The sequence below is a fragment of the Chinchilla lanigera genome, unplaced genomic scaffold (assembly GCF_000276665.1).
Source record: "Chinchilla lanigera isolate Chin_1 unplaced genomic scaffold, ChiLan1.0 scaffold00104, whole genome shotgun sequence".
Lineage (NCBI taxonomy): Eukaryota > Metazoa > Chordata > Mammalia > Rodentia > Chinchillidae > Chinchilla > Chinchilla lanigera.
In genome coordinates, this window is record NW_004955505.1 from 6,425,174 (window position 1) to 6,445,187 (window position 20,014).

At 34.6% G+C, this 20,014-nt stretch overlaps 1 protein-coding gene across 15 annotated transcripts in view; it reads right to left on the bottom strand.

The window, feature by feature from the left end:
- The window catches only part of Ccdc91 (coiled-coil domain containing 91), a 343,525-nt gene that overhangs the window by 155,507 nt on the left and 168,004 nt on the right, over positions 1-20,014 (bottom strand). For all 15 annotated transcript variants that reach the window (XM_013505942.1, XM_005407144.2, XM_013505949.1 and 12 more), the window contains one exon: positions 6,756-6,863. In XM_013505942.1, the coding sequence (XP_013361396.1) occupies positions 6,756-6,863 (108 nt within the window). The remainder of the gene's footprint in view (positions 1-6,755; positions 6,864-20,014) is intronic.

A 20,014-nucleotide genomic window follows, 5' to 3' on the forward strand; every position in this document is an offset into this window, starting at 1 on the left:
GTGTGTGTGTGTGTGTGTGTGTGTGAGACACTCATTTGTTTGAAAAAACATCCACATCTATTCTTGGAACAAAAACTAGTAGTAGACAGAAAATTTTCAACCTAATAAACAGCTTTGACAAGACTAGATTACAGCAAATGTGATACCGAATGGTAAAGAACTAAATTATTTCTTCACGTAGTCAAGCAAAAGGAAAAGCTATCCATTTTCACCCTTCTACATTAGCCGCTGATCTAGAGGTACAGCAGGCGAAATAAGAAAAGTAAATAAAATGCATCAGAATTCAAAGGGACGATTCGACATCTTTATGCTCAGGAAACATACCAATGTAAAAACCCCGAGCAGGTAAGTTATAGCATTTCATGGTAGCACTCTAAAGGAGTGAGGTTATGCGCCAGACTGAAAAGTAATAGGGTCAGCTGGTTTCACTGGAAATACTAACATTTAACGAGATAATCAGACCAATCCTCCACAAACTCCTCCAGAAAACAGAAGCAGAAGGAATATTTCTTAACTCATTTTATGAAGCCAACATTACCTTGGTATCAACACTAGACAAAGATGTTAAAGGGAAAAGAAACTATAGATTAATTATCTCATAAACAGAGATGTATAAATCCTTGGCAAAACCTTAACAAATTGAATCCAGCAAAGCAGAACAAGAATTTTATACCCATGACAATGTGGCATCTCTTGTATATATGCAAGTGTGGTTCAGAATTTGAAAATTAACTGATATAACCCATCTCACTAATAAGCTAAAGAAGAAAAAACATCACATATTCATATCAATAGATACAAAGCCTTTGACAAAACGGAACTCTCCATTTGTGATCCCCCTGCAAAAAACAAACTCTCAGTAAACTAGTAATAGAGAAGACATCCTCTAACTTTATGAAAAAAAAAAAAAACCTAACAAAAATCTACAGGTAACATCATATTTGGTAAAACATTACAATCTTTTCATTAAGATCAGGAATAAGGTAAGAATTCTGCTTCTCATTATTGCCTACTAATATTGCACAAGAAGTCCTAGCTAATGCAAAACACAAGAAAAGGAAAGAAAAGGCATACAGGTTAGAAAATAAAAGGGTCTTTCTTTCCCCAGCAGGTACAGGATGGTCTATGTAGACAACAACAGACTGACAAATTCGTGGAACTAATAAGTAATTACGGAAAAGGTTAGCTGGTGCAAGGTCAAGACACAAGTCAATCACTTTCCTAGACATTAGCAACGAGCAATTAGAATTTGAAATTACAAACACATTAACATTTACATTAGCATCTATTTCTTTTGCGTGTTGGTGGAACTAGGGATTGAACCCAGGGCCTTTGTACTGAAGTATATACCATTTGATCAGCCTGGGCTCAAACTTGCAATCTTTTTGCCTCAGCTTCACAGAGTTTTGAGATTACAGATGAGCTAAATGAAACATTTAGCTATAAATCTAACAAAATATGTAAAGACCAACATGAAGATAACTACAAAAATATGGTAAATGAACTCAGACTACAAATGGAGAAACAGTCCATGTTTATGGATAAAAAGACTAAGTATTGTCAAAGCATTAGTGCTTTCTGTAAACATTTCTGGCTATCCTGACTGAGGAGATACCTATGGCATCTAGTGGGCAGACACAGAGGATGCTGCTTTGTATCTTATGATTTATAGGACAGTACCTGATAAAGAGGAATTCAGCCTCAGTAGTGGAAAGGCTAGGAAATGCTAGATTAGAGTCAAGACATCTGTACTCGTGACTTTCTCCAAAGGTATTACTGTGACACAATAAAGAAAAGTCTACTTTTTCCTACAAGCAGTGTTGGAATAAATGTATATACATAGATGGTGAGGGAAGAATTTTGACTACGTCATTACATCATACACCTCCAAATTAACTACCGCATACTTAACCTACGAAATATATAAAAAACCTTGAAGAATATATAAGAAGACCTCTTTGAGAGCTATAATTAAGCAAAGATTTCTTATGTATAGCATTAAAAGCATTATACACAAAAAATCCTAAATTTGAAATTATCAAAATTAAAAGATTTTATTTAAATATACCATTAAGAAAGGAAAAGGACAGGCACTATGAAAAATACTCATAATACATACATTAAAAATAAAGTTGGACTATATAATAAAATAAGCAAAATTCTGAATATGTATTTCATGAAAGTAAAATGTATAAATGGCAAATAAGCATGTGAAAAGATGCCAACCCTCAAACTACACATACACACACACACACACACCCCAACAATAAAAAAGACTGATAATACCAAGTCCTGGGAGGACAAATCAAACATAACATTCATACGTTACAAACAAGAATGGAAACTGGAATAACAATTCATAACAGTTCTACAAAACAATTTATAACATGGTTATACAGTTAAATATACTTTTAGTATATGATCTCTCAGTTCCATACATAAGTACTTATGAATGTAAAAAAATCTACTGCCATATATATTTTATGCAAATATTCACAGAAGCCCCAGATTTTGAGCAATCCAAATATTTAACAGTAAGTGAAGAGACAAACTACATGCTGTTCAGTCGTACAATAGAAAACTATTCAGCAACTGAAAGGTATAATTAATAATACATACAACCACATAGATTAATCTCAAAAAACATGATCCTGAGCCAAAGCAGGCAGACACAAAGGGATATAAACTACATAACTTATTTTACATAAAAGTATAATACAGATGAAACATGGCTGGGGATGTAGCTTAGTAGCAGACTAACATGCGGAAGGCCCTGGGTTCAAACCCCACTACTGCCAAAAAAGGAAAAAGGTGATTGGTAGCTATGTGACACAATGAAGGCAGCGTCAGGATCAAAACGGAGTGGCCCATCAGAAAGACAGGCTAGAATAGAGGACTGAACTTTCAGTCTTCCCATCTATATCCACAAACCGAGAGGGGTAGGGATTGAGCTCACCACCACGATCTAACACTTTAATCCATCATGCATATGTAATGTAGTGGGAGGATAAAACCCCTAATGAAAAGGGTCTCAAAGTATCTGAGGTGTTCAATACATATCCTTTTCTTACCAGGCTGTCTCCCATATATTTATTTTCTCAGGTTGTTTATGAGTTTTATCCTTCATAATAAAGCATGAAATATATTTCCCTGAGTCCTATAAGTCATTTTTGAGAATTATCAAACCTGAAGTGAGGGCATTTATAGGAACCCTTAATTTTGTTGCCAGGTCAAACAGAGGTATGAGTACCCTACAGGCAATCTTTTGAAACTTGCTACTTACTTATGGAATTATACTAACTATAGGTAGTCAATGTGAAAGGTAAATTAAACTGTAGGACACCAGCTTGGCATACTTGGAGAACTGGCCATGGTGTAGAAAATCCCCACCCATTTTGGTGCCAAAAGTGTTGTAAGCTAAAACAGTGCAGAAAGATAAAACATGGTCTAGTGTTCAAACAGTAGTGATCACTCAATAAATGTTTGAAAATGTAAAGGTTTCTTGGAATCAGTCATAAGGCAAAAACTGAGCTATCAGAAAAATAGCCTTTCTTCAGTAGATTCCAAAGTATAAAACCCAAGTTTCCCTGATACCATTTACACAAAAAAGCTTGTCCAAGAGATAGTAAATGTATTCAGTATCAACTGAGCAGCCAGACTGTCCTAAGCTCTTTATAAACACTGTGCCAAGCTGATGTCATAAAATATACATAACAATCTTTTGAGAGGGATTACTTTTACATTCACTTTACAGATGAGGTAAATTAGGTACAGATATACTGAAGGACTTCCTACAGTTAACACTGTTAAGTAACAAAGAGGGGTTAATTCACTGACTCCAAAGCACAACCTTCTCATTAAATTCTTAATTTAGAGAGACAGACAAAAGGTGGAATCAAATGATTCCTAGACATCATATTACTACATTTCTTTTTGTTGGTGGTATTAAATAATATCGACTTACGTCAAATTTCAAATGCTATCTCAAGAACTATGACTGGAAAAGCAAGTGTGGATCCCCATTTCTAGCACAGACATGACTTAAGCTACTCATTATAACTCCTATCTTCATCAGAGTGCACTTCTCAGACCTCATAATCCTATAGCTGTCTTAGGTAAATCTTGAGTGTTCTGCACATATTTCCAATTAATCAGCAGGGGATATCTTTCCATTTACTTAGGTAATTTTTAATTTTTTCAACAATGCTTTCTAGTTTTCAATGTACAACATTTTCATCACCTGGGTTAAATTTATATTCTTTTATAAGAGACTGTACATGAAATTACTTTCCTAACTTCCTTTCAGTTCTTCAAAGCTTGTGTGTAGAAACACAATTGAATTTTGTGTGTTAATCTTTTACCCTGAAACTTCTCTGAATTTATTTAATAATTCTGCTTTTGGTAATTTTGACAAGGCATTATAAGAAAATGATCAATGCCCAGCAAAAACAGAGTTCACAAGCATCAAACAGTAGGAAATAGAAAAGTTCAGAAATTTAGGGACTGACACAGAAAACCACTTCCCACACATAATTTATGAAGAAAACTCTGAGGAGGCCTTTTAGCAACAAAAAACAAATGCCTTCAGCTTTGCAGCAAGTCCTGGGTCAGGTATGTTACTCTCAACACTCAGAAATCCAACAGAATAAAGTGTCTCCAGGCAAAAATTCAATAAAGCTCCAACTATCTGGCATACACTTCTACACTTGCACTTAAATGAAATATTTTAGGGAAAAGAACCCATAGGGATATCTTCCATCCAGGCTTAATAAAATGAAGTTAATTTCAATCAAATAGAGAGAGAGGTACAGACAGGCATACAGCATGAGGTAGAAAGCACATAAGTATATTAAATTTAGGAAGCAGTTCTCTAAAAGTGTAGGTATGCCTTAAGTAAACAGAGTAGAATAAAATAGATAAAAAGCCACAAAAACCATTTCCCTTAAGTGCTACCAAAAGTGTCCCTTGGATCCTTAATTTTCTATAGTAAGCGGCAGGCTGAAAATCTAATTGTCAATATCTACAATAAATGTAGCAAACAAAGCAACTGAAAAATGAAAAACCTACAACAAGAAACAATGCAGTAGAGACTTTGTCCCAAAACCCTGAAAAGGGAATCATGATCAGTCATGGTGCATTCCTTACCTCCAGGGCTAATACTTCTATTACACATAATTGCACATATGAAGGATTATCTGTGAATCTTTAATTCCTTACCTTTCCTATTAGGAGTGTGCTTACAGCAAGTACCCAACCTTTGTTTCACTGTTTATTAGATACCTTGGATGTAGGAAATGTACTTTAGTTTCTAGTTCTCCAGTTAAAAGGGACCATATATCTGAACCTGATAACGTAGAAACTACATAAGTCAGCCCTCTCCTATAAAACAGAGGTTATGGACTTCTGAGTTTGAAGTTACGGCAAGGTAGAAGTTTCAGATCTTCTCCTACAACGGCAGGATATGTAAATCTGCCTGTGAAACAGAGACTGCATATGTGCTATATTAGTGCTGGTCACCAAATACTTCTGGCTCTCTTCCTTTAGGTTCCAGAAGCTCTCACCATCTGGCCCCATTACAATTAGGTGGGAACAATGACAAAATTGGAATTGGAAATGTCAGCTCCCAGCCAGAGCATTTAGTTGCTGATGTGAAATGCAACAGGGATTACTTTTATATTTAATGATAACAGGTAATATAGCTCACACAGAAAATACACTCTCATGGTATTTTCCAGGATAAGGACATGAAACAGAAGCCAAAGACACCCCTCAATGTATACACAGCATGAGTAAAATATAAACTTCTGCAGACTGAAGCCAGATGGCATAACCCACCCTATGGTGGGTACATATTGTTGGTGGGTTTTTTATTACCAATATATGCCTTATGCTGTTTCAGAGTTCCATAACCTTAATTCTGTGATTTATGTTGCTCATTTATAAAGTCATACACTTCAAACCTTTACAACCTGGTTATTTATCACCCAAAAGAGTATAATTGTTACATCACATTTATAAAATTTCTTCTTCCAAGGAATTTGGTAAAAGAGCACTGAAAAATATTTAGTAGAACTGATTATCTTGAGGATGAGAGAGTATAGTTATAAATCTCCATTTAAATTCTACACTTGATTTTATTTACTAAATTGTAGTTAATTTTCTCACTATTCTTTGTAATATACCATTTAAGTAAAGTTGATTGCTTTCACCATTCAAGTTTTCTATCATTGAAAAGTGTTACAAAGAACTTACTATGACACATCCATAAATCCTTTGCAAGTGAAGTAATCATTTAAGCCATTTAAGACATAAAACTAAAAAAAAAAGGAAAAACTTAAATAGAAGCTAATGTCTATACAAAACAAAAGGTAATTCAAGCATAAATACTATGTTATTCATTAATATGTATCATTTAAAAATTTTGACATATCATTTAAAATAAATTTAATGAAAAATGCTATCAAATATTAAACCTAAGGTCACTGAAAGTTATTTAGGTGAATGTTATTAAAACTCAGAAATTAACAGAAGAATAATCATTAACTTGTAAAAAACCCACTATTTTAGAACTTTATTACTATTTTGGATCTATCATAAAATTCTCAAGCCCTGAAATTAAATAAGCATACCTTTTTTTCTCCAAAATACACGAAGGAAAGTAAATGGCATGAAACCAAATAAACAGTTATACAGCTCTCAGGGGAGAAGAGTCAGAAGAAAAGTATAAACACATAATGGATGTACACTTTTATTACCTGAGCATTTAGCAGCTCCTCACACTTGTGTGCTTGTTTCTCAATTGCAGAGATGTACTGTTTTTCAATAGCTTCTACTTGTTGCTTAACTGAAGACTGCAGTAAGGCCTAAAAACAAACAAGAAAATCATTTAAACCAGAGACAAAACTTGGGAGTCTAGAGTTGGCATGAGACTTTTTTTTAACAGTTGTACATATCTGGAATATAACACCTTCTGCAGTACTGAATATACATTTGTAAACAGTGAAGCCATATATATATATATATATATATATATATATATATATATATATATATACACACACACACACACACACACACATATATATGTATAAAACTTATATCACTACTTTAAGCTTTCAGTTTTATTGTTCCCTACTGCCAAATAATCCAAATTTTTTGGCTCAGATACTCCTTTCACACACCTTCTCTTTTAAAAAGACCAAGTCATAGAATATGATGAAGAGAGTAGTTCTGTTAAATATAAATTCAGTTCAGTAAAGACCACACAGGACGAGAAGCAAATGAAAGCTGCTGAAAAAAAAAAGGAAAGAAAGAAGAAAAAGCCAGACATACTTCACTGGCTGACAAAACTCCACATCCTCTCGGCACACTGTAATATCCCATGGGCCAAGCATGATCTTCAAGACCACAAGTCAAGTAAAAGCAGATGGAAACTCTGAGCAACTTCAAACATAAAGTAACTGTCCCCCAACCAGAAGTTCATGTTAATGTGAGAAGGTGTAAATCAGAATCTCAAGAACAGACAACTAAATTAGACAGTGTAAATGCTGGAAGTAAGTTAAATATAAGGAAGGTATCTCTGTTCTAAAGAGAGTCAAATCAGCATATGAAGATGTCCAACACACTTCCTTATTGAAGATCTTAGAATATTATAATCATCTTTCTTTTCCTCTTTTAAGCTTTATTTATGTTATAATACCATGGTCTCATGTGGCACTTATGAATCCTAAATCATCCTAAAATATGCACTCAACTAAATACATATATATGAACTCTTTAGCAAATATTCTATTTTTAAATGTCTATGTGGATAATAAACTACTCATAATCAGAACAGTAAGTTGAAAGAGACATGTTTTATAGAAAACAGACCATTTGCACATTCCCCAAGAAAAATAAGCCAATCTCTCAATCTGTTTTGAAAATAAGACTTATTCATTTGGAAATAACATGCATAAAGATACTAAATAGACATACAGTTAAAGAAAGGCAAACATTTTTAAACCAAAGGAAAAGTTTCAGATTTTTAGATAATCAGCTCTCTTCTGCAATTAAACACTGATAATGCTACAGTCACAACTAAAAAAATGCAGAAGTACTGCTAAATTTGTAAAGAAAAATAAAGCTTTGACATTTAATCAAAATATAAGGGACTGTCTTAGTTCTCAATTTTTTTTAAACAGGAAAAACAATAAAAATGATAAAATATTTCAAAACAAGATAGCAGGAGAGTAACAATGGTTAGTACATTACATTGGTATCTTCAAAGTAGTTGCTCCGATTATAAGACACAGGCATGAAATACTGATCAAACAATGTAAGTATAAACCTGTCTTTTCAGTGAACTAACAGAAACTAGTAGTATAACTATCTTAACTATCATGTGTGTGTGTGTGTGTGTATATATATATGTATTTCCTTTCCCTTTTCTTTCCCCCATCCCAGTTTCTTTCTTTTTGAACAGTTTCTTTCCATTTTCCAATATTTACTGTATATTTTGGATCTTACTTACTCTTTCAGCTTCTTATGCTAGGGAGATAATATGATGTTTACACAGGCAAGTATGATTTATTTCACTTATCTATTTGTCCTAGCCTTTAATTTGTCCTAGCCTTTAAGGCAGGTTTCTTCTAAAGATTCCAAAATGATTAATTTATACAAGGCACCAAGAGTTAATCTTTCTAAACTGTGACTGGATAATGTAACTCTATAATTTAATTTTGGTAAAGTATAATATTTGGTAGATTTATAAAATTAAAGGATGACAAAGACACTTCTAATAAGGTAATCATAGCATTTTGTGAAGAGAAAACTGCTATTCTTTCTAAAATTTGAGTATGACAGTACTGTTTGCCATAGCTCCAAATAATCTCAAATTTTAATACCAATTTATAATTTTTAGTCTATTCTTAAAAGGACAAGTAAATCAATAAAATAAAATACCTTATTTTCTTAATTAAGAAACCATCTGAAGCATATTTTTTCCTTAGGGATATACTCATTTTCTTCTAGTTATCAAGATGGATAATGTTTTAAGAACAAAGGCAAGATATGTGCACAAAGAAAAACTATTTAAAAGTAATTGGCTGTATATAGTTCAAAATTCCATTTCAGACTTACATCTACAAATGGGACACAAGATGGGTACGGAAAGGTTTTCTAAAAATCTATTGAGTTCATTCTCATGTTCAAGACAAACATTCTCTTGATAATCACACACCAGAGGTATATGCAACTGCATATCAGAGAAAGAAAAGCTGTTGCAGACCTGCCTGTAAAGTTCAGTACTGTACACAGCGAATACACAATACATAAGAACAGCTAGAACACAAAAGCTACAATTAAGAACAGAGGTTAATGGTAAGGCAGAAAGATAGAAAGTAGCTAGATGTTAAATGATCATATTTCAGTTCAACTACTCACTAATGGATTCATCAGTGCCATGGTACAAGCAAATGAGGTAATTTCCAAAAGCTGCCCTCATTTGTAGAATGTCAACAAGTATAGACATATATATATATATACAAAAACACATTGGTATTCCTGATTTGCTTGTATAGCTTGGTCTATTATTTTATACCTAAGTATCTTTCAATATAATATATCACAATACATGCTTATTCATAAATTTTAAAAAATATTCCAGTAAAAGACACTGCCAGTAAACCTTATCAAAATACACGTTTACCCCACTGCTCTTGCCACTTTCTGAAGCAGTTCTGGAAGTCCTCTTCATAAGTAAGTTTATGAGGCATGATCAAAACAAGAGGAACCTGGCTTCTAAATGCCACCCAATGGAAGGTCAGGCTTGTAAAATCATTATGGTATGTCCCCATCTGCCTCATTTACTGCATCTGACACAATAGTTCTTCTGACTCTTCCCCAAAGCCAAAATGCCCAGGAAAGATAAATGTTTTGAATCAATTCAAGACAGCAACACAGCCATGACAGCACAACTAAAAGACACTCACAGAAGCACAGTCAAAGTGCACAACTGCTACCCAGACTATAGCCCACTATCTCAACAAATCCACTCATTTTTCTTCTACCTTGAAACACCCCAACTATACAGAACTGACTTCAGTCTCACCAAATTAATCCACTTTTCCAGATTTGCAAGACACATGTGCCCTTCACAACTAGATGGGCTCCAGAGCATGGATATTGCCAGGCATAGTGGTGTATATCTATAATCCCAGCACGTGGGAGGCTGAGGCAGGAAGACTGCCCATTGTTTGAGGCCAGCCTGGGCTATTATATAGTGAGTTCGAGGCCAGTTTGAATTGCATAGTGACACTCTTGTCTCATAAAAAACAAAAACCAAAAACCAAACAGAACTGCTATTATATCAGCACATGGGATTACTATAGGACACTAAAAGAAATACTATGAAGCTAACTGTAGGAAGAGTAATTCAACTGCTTTGAAAGTAAAAAAAAAAATGTATCTATTAATCCATTAAATTACAGTTTAGCAATAAAGAAGTGTAATGTTACAATGCTGCAACCAGAAGCAAAAGATAAACACAATGCTCCAGGCAGAAGGTAAGCCTTAGAGAACAGGAATCTTTGCCTAAGTCATTGACATGCACAGGCAAAGTATCTATAGCAGCAACTTACACATAAAAATTCAACAAAATTATAAACTAAATAAATCAATTTATGATGCTGGCACATCCAATCCTAACTACAGGCCTGTTTATAAAGAAATTCTTCAGACTTTTATATCCATAATTATACTGTTTTTCTTGTCTGTAGTACAAGCAAAATAACTGTTGTAAACCATTGTCTGAAATCAAGTACAATTTTACCTTTCTTAGAAAAATATTAGTATGAGAAAATTAAGGAGGACAAGAATAGAAAAGGAGGTCGAGGAAAGTCATTATTAATGCTAGAAAGAAATGCTACAAGGGGCTTCCTGTTGTCTCTTAGACAGGCCAACCTCCTCCTCATCTCAGGGTCCTATGGTCATGCTGGGCCCTATGCCTGAAAAGTGAATGGGAGGTTAGAAAAGTAGAGGTCAAGATCATGTAGAGGTCAAGATCATGTAGGGCCACAAAAAGGTCAAGATCATGTAGGGCCATAAAAAGGTAGTTAGTTATAATTGCTATTAAAAAACCATTAAAATGCTATAAGCAAGGAAGTTTCTATAATCTGACTGACTAGTTAGCTGGGACCAAATGTACAAAATTTAGAGGAGGAGGGTTTATTTTTATGAATTTTAGAGGTTTCAATCTAAGGCAGAACTGCATGGTGAAAGATGTGGTTGAGGAAAGCTACACAGCTCCTGACAGCCAGAAGCAGAGACAGGACCAGTGCCTGAGAAGAAAGGCCAAGGACCAGCACAGCACCCAGCAGCAGGCCTCCATGACTCACCCGAACACCAGAGTGCACCCCACCAAACCCACAAACACCAGAGAGCGCCTCTCTACCCTGGAGACGCCAGACAACTCCTTACTAACCCCTGGGTTCAGCTTAACTGTCACCCTGGAATATTTTTAAAAGGCTACAAGCAAGGTTCAAGGTAAAAAAAGCAAACACACAAAACTAAACAAAAATACAGTCAAAAACTATCAAAACTTTTTCCACTGACAGATAATTTATGGGAATGAAATATACAGTACTAATTTTTTAACTTACTTTACATAAATTTGCAAATCACAATTAATGCACCATGCACAGGGTTTTTTTTATGCTATAAAGAGTAAGGTAATGACCCTCTGTGGTAAGGAAAATGTCAGTTGTTTCAACTAGCTGAATTGTTTCTATATCCTTCCTTACGTGAAAGGTCTTATAAATATATGTACTACAAATATGCCCATTGTACCCTTACCTCATTACCTCAAGCAATGATATTAACTGGAACATCATCTGGACACTGTATCTATAAATCTGCAGGTCTTCTACAGTACTTCCATTCTCCAATTTATTATGAATAGCCTACTAATCAAGACTATGAAAATGAACAGTGGGTATCTAAATGACGGTAACTGATTAGATGGCTCTGAATGCTGCTATTATCAACTTGTCTTAATCTGACATGGCTCTTGGTGAATCAAAGCCATCTTTGGACTTTGCCAACTTCAAAGTCCAAAACATATATATATATATATATAAAAACTTTTTTTGGCTTCACTTCAGAAGGAAAAAGTGATACACTGATTTCATATATACATGCATGGCTACACATACACAAGTTTTTAAATGATCTTTTATCAGTAAGTCAATAGTCCCAATTATGGTACAGATACAGCTGTATTAGAGGAAAAACAGTAGGCATCTCAGAAAATAGAATTTAGACATTTTAGAAAATTTTATTGAGATACAAAGAATGTGGTTAAAACCTATCACTGAGAGGTGACTTAAAGGTGCAATATAAAAAGGGACAAGGTAATATAATTCCGTGAAACAAAAAGTTCAATCTGCATTTAAGGCTTTTATTTACTCAACTCTAACTTCTGATTCAAATCCAAGCTTCTGGCCTCCTACTTTCCAGTCTGGCATCTCTCAGGCAATATCCAGAGCCACAGACACAGCCTTGGGGAGAATGTGTGTGAATGTTTCACAGGGGTGAACACTGTCTGAGGAGTAACGGCAATACACCTGGTCGGGTTTCTTTTAGAAATCAGGAAAGAAAATATTACCTAAAGTTTTGGGAAAATTGGATTAAGCAACAAACCAATGAAATTCTCCATTTTTCTTTGATTTAAAAAAAGAAGAGAAACAAGGTCATGCGGAGGCTGCTGAAAATCTATCCTTTTACACATCTCAAACATTTGGAACTGCAGTGAGCCTCAGGTTTTTCTATGTATTTGATTAACAGTGCAGTGACACTATACAATTAAAAGGGAAAAACGTTAATTTATGGGTGCAGTCATAACATGGAAATTCAATATTGCCTTGCCATGCTATAAAATGCTTTGAAGACTGTGAAGGCCAAAGAAAATCCTCAGGACAGAGGGAATCATTCCTATTGGCCTTGTTGTTAAGGGATTCTAGTAACAGAAGAGTGGTTACCTCATTACCTCAAACACCGCAAAAGGCTCCCAGTGAAAATTTCTTTTGTGCCATGGACAACACATTAAAATTAAGAAGTTTCTAAAATTAAGTACAGCACAGAAACTCTGCATGTCTGTCTTCCAGATACTTCAGCCTTCTGAAAAGCTGCCACAGGGATTGGCCTCTCCCTCAGATGCCACAGTACTGCTCCTTGTGACTTGAATCAAAGCTACAGTTTCAGTTTAAAAGAAAAAAAAAGGAAAAAAGAATTCTGACTGGAATGTCCTCTCCATAATCTTTTGCAAAATTAAACAAAACACCTGGTTATTTTACTGTAAAGGCTTATGTTTTTCATTTTAGAAACTAAAACCTCAGAGAACAAGGGAAGAAAGATACTCAGCTAGATGTCAGAAATGTTTGGCTTAAATATTAAGCACATATAAACTTTCCAAGGAGGTATTACATTTCGTCAGAGCCAAGTATCAAGCTTTGAGTGACCTGCTTGGCTTCTACTTAAAACTCCTCCTCTGTTTACATACATGGAACAAGACACCCTGATTTTCAGTGTCTCAGATTCCCTTACCTAATAAGTGGGGGAGAATTAGTTTCTTTCCTGCCAATGATGAAGGAATTCTGTCAAACTATGACAGTTAACGTGATTCTTTACATTACTGATATGTTGAAATACAACATTGCATTTGCTGACTTTTGAGAATTAGGATTCCTCATTCTTTACGATACATGGAGTTCATGCTTGGTGAATTCAAGGTGGGGTTCATGATTGTTCTTTCAGTTACCAGATCAAGATCATTCAAATAAAGCCTCATTCTAGATTACAATGGGCACTGTTGATTGGTGTCCCAAATTGGTTAATGTGGCTAATATGAGACACAGGTCATGCTTCCATTACAGTAATGTTTATAGTGGTAACAATGAGACCAGTAACATTTTGCCTAATAATGAAAAATGTTGACTTTCAACATTAGAAATGGGAGATTAAGGAATAATATAGAATCTAGATAGTGTGCCAAAATACCAATACTATGTACAATTCAAATTCTAGGCTCCCAAAATGTAAACTGCTGGAAGAAATTTGGTTACAAGATCCCAGGAGTTATGAAATTGTCACTGTCCACAATTCAAGAGAGATAGAATTGTGGGCAGATGGAATGATGGGATTAAGAATCAGTTCTTTTAAAAAGGGCTACCTTGAAGACAAAGAACCTCATTAAAGTGACCTTGATGAGTATTAAAGAAATCACATCTGAAATTCTTTAAATAAAAATTTATCTAGTTTAAAAAGGACAATTACAATAAGCATTTTCCTTTAAATTAATGCAGATCCATTCATCAAATATAGATGTCAAACTGTAGCAAAGACTTTTTCCTAACACGAAAAGCCGTAAGTATTAACAGAGAGAGGTATGATTTAATTCAATTTTATGAAACACTAACAAAGACTATATTTGCATTTATGTTTTCATTCACATCGAGAAAAAGTTTGTGCAATGAGATGATAAAATTCTAAGATGCTTCTACTAGGTTCTCTTCCAGTTAAAAGTTACCATCTGCATAGTATAAAAGTGATTGCATGAACAGTGACATCTAAAATACTTCAAATCCATCGATTTGGGCACCCAAGAGTCACAAGAGATCCACTCTCAGAGCTGAAGCAGGTGCCCAAGGTGCCTGCAGGACCCAGCTTCTTACATATTTTGCTTGATAGAAGTTAGGAGGAAGCCAAGGTAAAGGGAGAGAGTTATCAAAGTGACTCTGAGGAACTGCTACTGACTAGCACCGAAGTATCTCACTATTATACAATGGTATGAAGTGAGATTGCTGGCTTAATATTAGTCCAGATTGTGTCTTACAAAGGACCAGTCCCCAAAAATTATTTTCAAAGGTTACATGAATTTCTTGTTAAAACACTAAAACAGGTGCTCTGTCTAAAATAGCCTAAATCAAACTCAAGTGGATTATTCTTCAAATTGAATTCCTTTCTCATTGCTAAAAACAAGCAACAATCAGTTTACTACAAATCAGGACATGGCAATTCTAAGCACATTACCCCACCTCTACCACAATAAATCCTAAGGGGAAGAGGAGATTGACACTCAGAGAATGATGACAGCAAAACTTATACCATATACATTTTAATATCATTTGAATTTTGTGCAGCATATATATGCTACCATGTCAAAAATAAAGGTATTTTAATAGGCATTTGCACCTTATATTCCTTAATAATTTATCCCTGCTCAATATTAATATTCTCACATATTTAGAATATAGACAGATCTGACTACTCATAATGTAGATTAAAATCAAAATCACAGCTCTATTTTCATACTGTTACACACTAATTAGAATCCTAAACGTTATGATTATTATATCTCTGCTTTCCTTTCAGAGTCTGTGTTTTATAGTTCAGAGTAAAGAATAAATTGAACCACTGTTATAGCTTACATCTGGATGTCTCCCCAAAGCCTCATGCACTCTAAGGTGGGGCTTTGGGGAGGTGACTAAATCATGGGGGTGAGATACTGGATCAGTCCACTGACTGGTTCAGCACAGCTCTGGGTCTTGATGATGGATTTACTGAACACAGAAGCCCCACCCTTGGAGGGAGCAGGTAGCAACCAGGAGACCTGCACCCTGAGTGGAATAAATAGGGAAAGAAGGCAGAAAGGCTCACTGCTTCCTGCTTGCCATGACAACAGCTATTCCTCCTCTGTGATGCCACTCTGTCCTGCACTGGAGCGAGCAGACTATGAGGGGACTGAAACCTCAACAAACTGTGAGCTAAATAAACTTTTCCTCCTTTAACTTGTGGGTGTCAGGTATTTTGTCCCAGGAATAAGGAAGTAACTAAGACCATCAAATAGAAAGGAAATTTAAATCATATTCTGAGTGTTCATCATTTTTAAAAACATGCATGTATGTCTTCATCAGAACATAGAATATTTAATGAGTAAAAGAATGCTGACCTATGCTTTAGTTTCTTTTCTGTTGATAGCTATAGTGTATGGCCTTTGACTAACTGGAATATTACTGACCAATCAATAAATAAGTAAATAAATAAATCTGTAACACAAACCAATGTTTTTCTCTAAATTCTAAATAAGTAAATTAAGTAAAATTTAAAGTAACATATACACAGACAATAATCTGTGATTCGGTTTAGAAAAATCAAAGGTTTAAGGACTGTACAATCCATATATTACACTGATTAGAACAGATATAAAAATGTATTCTTGGGCTGGGCATATAGCTCAGTGGCACAGCACCTGCCTGGCAAAAGCAAGGCCCTGAGTTTGAGTTCTGGAACCAAAAAATTTAAAAAAAAGTATTCTTTATAGACAATATTAGACAATCATTCTGCCAACATAATTACCAGAGGTAGAAATCTACTGGATAAGCTGAAGTCATATGAAGATTCAAATCAACTTTCAACCCCAGAGGAACATGTCTATCCGCAAGTAAGTGAACAAGGAAAGACTATTAGTTATGGATATAATGATCTCAAAAATAGTAACAATAAAGTAGCCTAAATTTTTATTATAATAAGAAATCTGTAATTAATATCTGGGTAAAAGAAGACATAAAATGCTCAATTTTGCGTGTCAGTCACAAATAGTAATTTAGAAAAGAACCCCACAATATTTAAAGTGCATTTTAATAAAATGAAAAATTACTAAGGGGAAACACAGGTGTCCCTGTCTCATGAAACAACTAATCAACTTCATTCATTTACAGTTTCTTCTGTAGAGTTCTTTCTAAAGAACTACTTCATAGAAAACATTGAAAGCTGTGTTCTCAAGACCAAAGGAAGTCTTCTCCTTCCACACTTTGACTAGCAGGCTGATTATGCAATAACAATAGAAAGGCAAGCCTTAAATCTATAATAGAAAAAGGTTTTTTGCAAGATTCACAGTGCGTTTTGGTTTGGGCCTTGATATAAAATCCACGAGAATAGCCTTGCATGCAAAACTCTGGCCTAACCAGGAGACTCGGAGGCACACAAAACTATTATCAATTACAAAATCTTTCTCAGTCCTACACTGGGGTGAAGTCTGGCGGGAAGGATAAGAAAGGACAAGCCAAATCATGAGTTCCAAACCAATCACTAGTATCTAGTATGCTGGTAGGCCAAACTTCATTGGCAACAGCAAACATCTTTAGTAGTCCAGGAAAATTTTAATCACACGATGAAAGTTGGTATTTATGAGAATTCTTGTTCAATCAAAGAACTGAAACTATAAATTTTTTCATACCTTGGGGTTAACAAAATGGTAGAACTCAAACAAACATAAGGTCAAGTCTCATATAGCTTACTTTTTCTTTTACTTTTCTCATCTTTGAACAAAGACTTAGCAGCATCTAATTAAGGGAAACTATCCAAAGAAGAGAAAACAAAGTTGTTTCTTTCTCCTTGGAAAAGATCTTTATATAATACAAGTAATTCTACACCCTGAGAAAATCTGGTCTCCTAAATGTACTATTTTCTCCTGTAGAAAATAGTACCAAACAATTCAAGAGTTTGAATAAAACACTAGCAAGTGAATGCTTTTGAAAAATGGAATACAGCAATCATGTGAAACTCTAAATTGGCATGTAACATATGCTACGCTGGTAAATTTCAAAGCCAACTTTTAACAAAGGAACTTAAGGCATATTTAATCTTTTAACAAAAGCACAGAATATCAACAATCTTGGTAAAACAAAAGTTAACACATGTATTAAGAATCTGAGTCAAGGTCATTGCAGAGCAACTTTAACAGTTATTTTGCATCAATCTTCACTACATGTAGCAGAAATTTCATGTGACTGAGAACTCAAAACTTCACTGTATCTAATGCCACGTCCTAATATGAAAGAGAAAAAGTATCACAAGATTCTCTTAGGAGAATACTCTAAGACCTTAGGAAAGAATCTGCTCATCCTTTAACTGTGCATTAAGTAGTCAGGAGCACTGTCCATGTGCCAGCACTTTTGGATTCTGGATTATAATACACAGAAGTAAAGATCCCAACTTAAGTGTCAGAAACAAAGATTGCAAAAGAAAAATGGGTATATTTAGGTATATGTAATTGTGATAAAGAGATCTCAAAACCCGCAGCTATTTATGAGTTTTTAGAATGTATCCTGTTTGGGCAATTGTGAACAAACAAAACAGGAAGAAAATAACATTTGAGAAAAGAGCATTAAAAAATTCTCATTTCATGGTGAAAGTGATGACCAGTAACCAATTTTCACATGACCAAAACATTACACAGCAAATGTATAGCTTAACAATCTACACATTGGCCAAGAAATGTAGAATATACCTTTAAATCATTATTGTTAGAAACCAAAGAGCATTTTCTTCTATGAGTTTTTTTTGGTAAGGACAGTATTTAGGATTAAACTCAGAGTCTCCGCACATTACTATAATCCGCAGCAACTTTAAACTCTATTTTTTTTTTTTTAATTTTGAGAAAGGGTCTCACTAAGTCACAAAATTGAATTTAAGATCCTCCTGCCTCAGCCTCATATACAACTATATGCCACCACTCCCAGCTTGTTTTGCATTTTCAGACCATTTTTCTAACTACCACACTTTACTAATCTGCCAACTATGGTAAAATTTAATGATTCAACACTTCCCTTACCTAGTATGGCCTGAAAACTCTAAATTCTTTAATTTTAATTGCAAAAATGAAGTGACAGAACCAAAAAGAAACTTATATAGTATGAAATAAAAATTTTGTTTATGAGGCTTTCAAAAGGAAAAGCCTTTTTCTAACTGATCTCTTAAATAAAATGCCATGTCAAAAAAAACAAAAAGGAAGGAGTAGGGGGTTGCTGTCATAGCACTGAAAAAGAAGATTCTGTATACAGTAGCACAACAAAAACTTCAGCCAAAGCAAATGTTCATGTCTTGTGTTGAATTAAATTTTTAATGAACTGAGCTCTAAATGAGATAAAATAAAAACAACATTTTGAATTTAATTTCTTGAGTCCTTTCCACTCACTGTTATAGCATGTTAGCAAAGTTCCGACTTTGAATTTTAACACACTGAGTCAACTAAGTGTTCCCCTTAGAAAATTCTTCCCAAAAGTTATTTAAGGCAAAAACAAAAATTGCCTTTGAGAATGAGTTAGCACTTAAAATGACTTAAGTATTTATATAGACTATAATGTATCTATTTATCTACATATAAAATCTTCATACAGATACTTCTGGGAAGAAGAAAGCTAGCATCTGTGCAAGCACATACATTCTTTTTAAAGAGAGAAGGCATCTTCTTCTCTAAGTTATATAATTCTATTTTAGCAAATATGCCTGTATCTCTTCCACGTGTTAATTTTTTCTGATAGCTCCTCCGTACTATTAACTGATCTTCCACTACAAAAAAAAAGAAAATCTTTTTCTTACTGTGATCACTTATCCCACACATCCAGGAAAAGAAAGCATTAAGTTTAAAACCATCTTGACATATATCAAATTGCTGTTTTCCAGTCTACAGCTGAAACCCACTTCCTATCTGACTTTCAAAAATAGTGACAATTTGGTTTCTATTTGTTTCTCTCATGGTTCTTGTACAAAAGAAGCTCCAAGTGATTTCAACGGAACACAGTGCATGCATATATTCTTAATATGAGCACCGGGCGTGGTGGTACACGCCTGTAATCTCAATACTCGGCAGGCTGAGGCAGGAGGATTGTTGCAAATTCAAGACTAGCCTGAGCTACAAAGTGAGCTGAAGGCCAGCCTGAACTGCACAGCAAGACCCTGTCTCAAAAAAAAAAAAAAAATGTGCACCCACACAACCTAACTTTGACACAATAAATGATACTGATAAAATCTGAAAACATGGCAACAGCAGGCTGAAAGGAAAAAGGCTGACAACAAATAGTTTGAAGGAACAAGACAATAGCTGACAGAGTTCCTCTGGGGTGGCAGAACAGCTTCCAAAATTTTAAAAGAAATACAGATCCCCAGACTCTACATCTATGGACTTGAATTTCCAAAA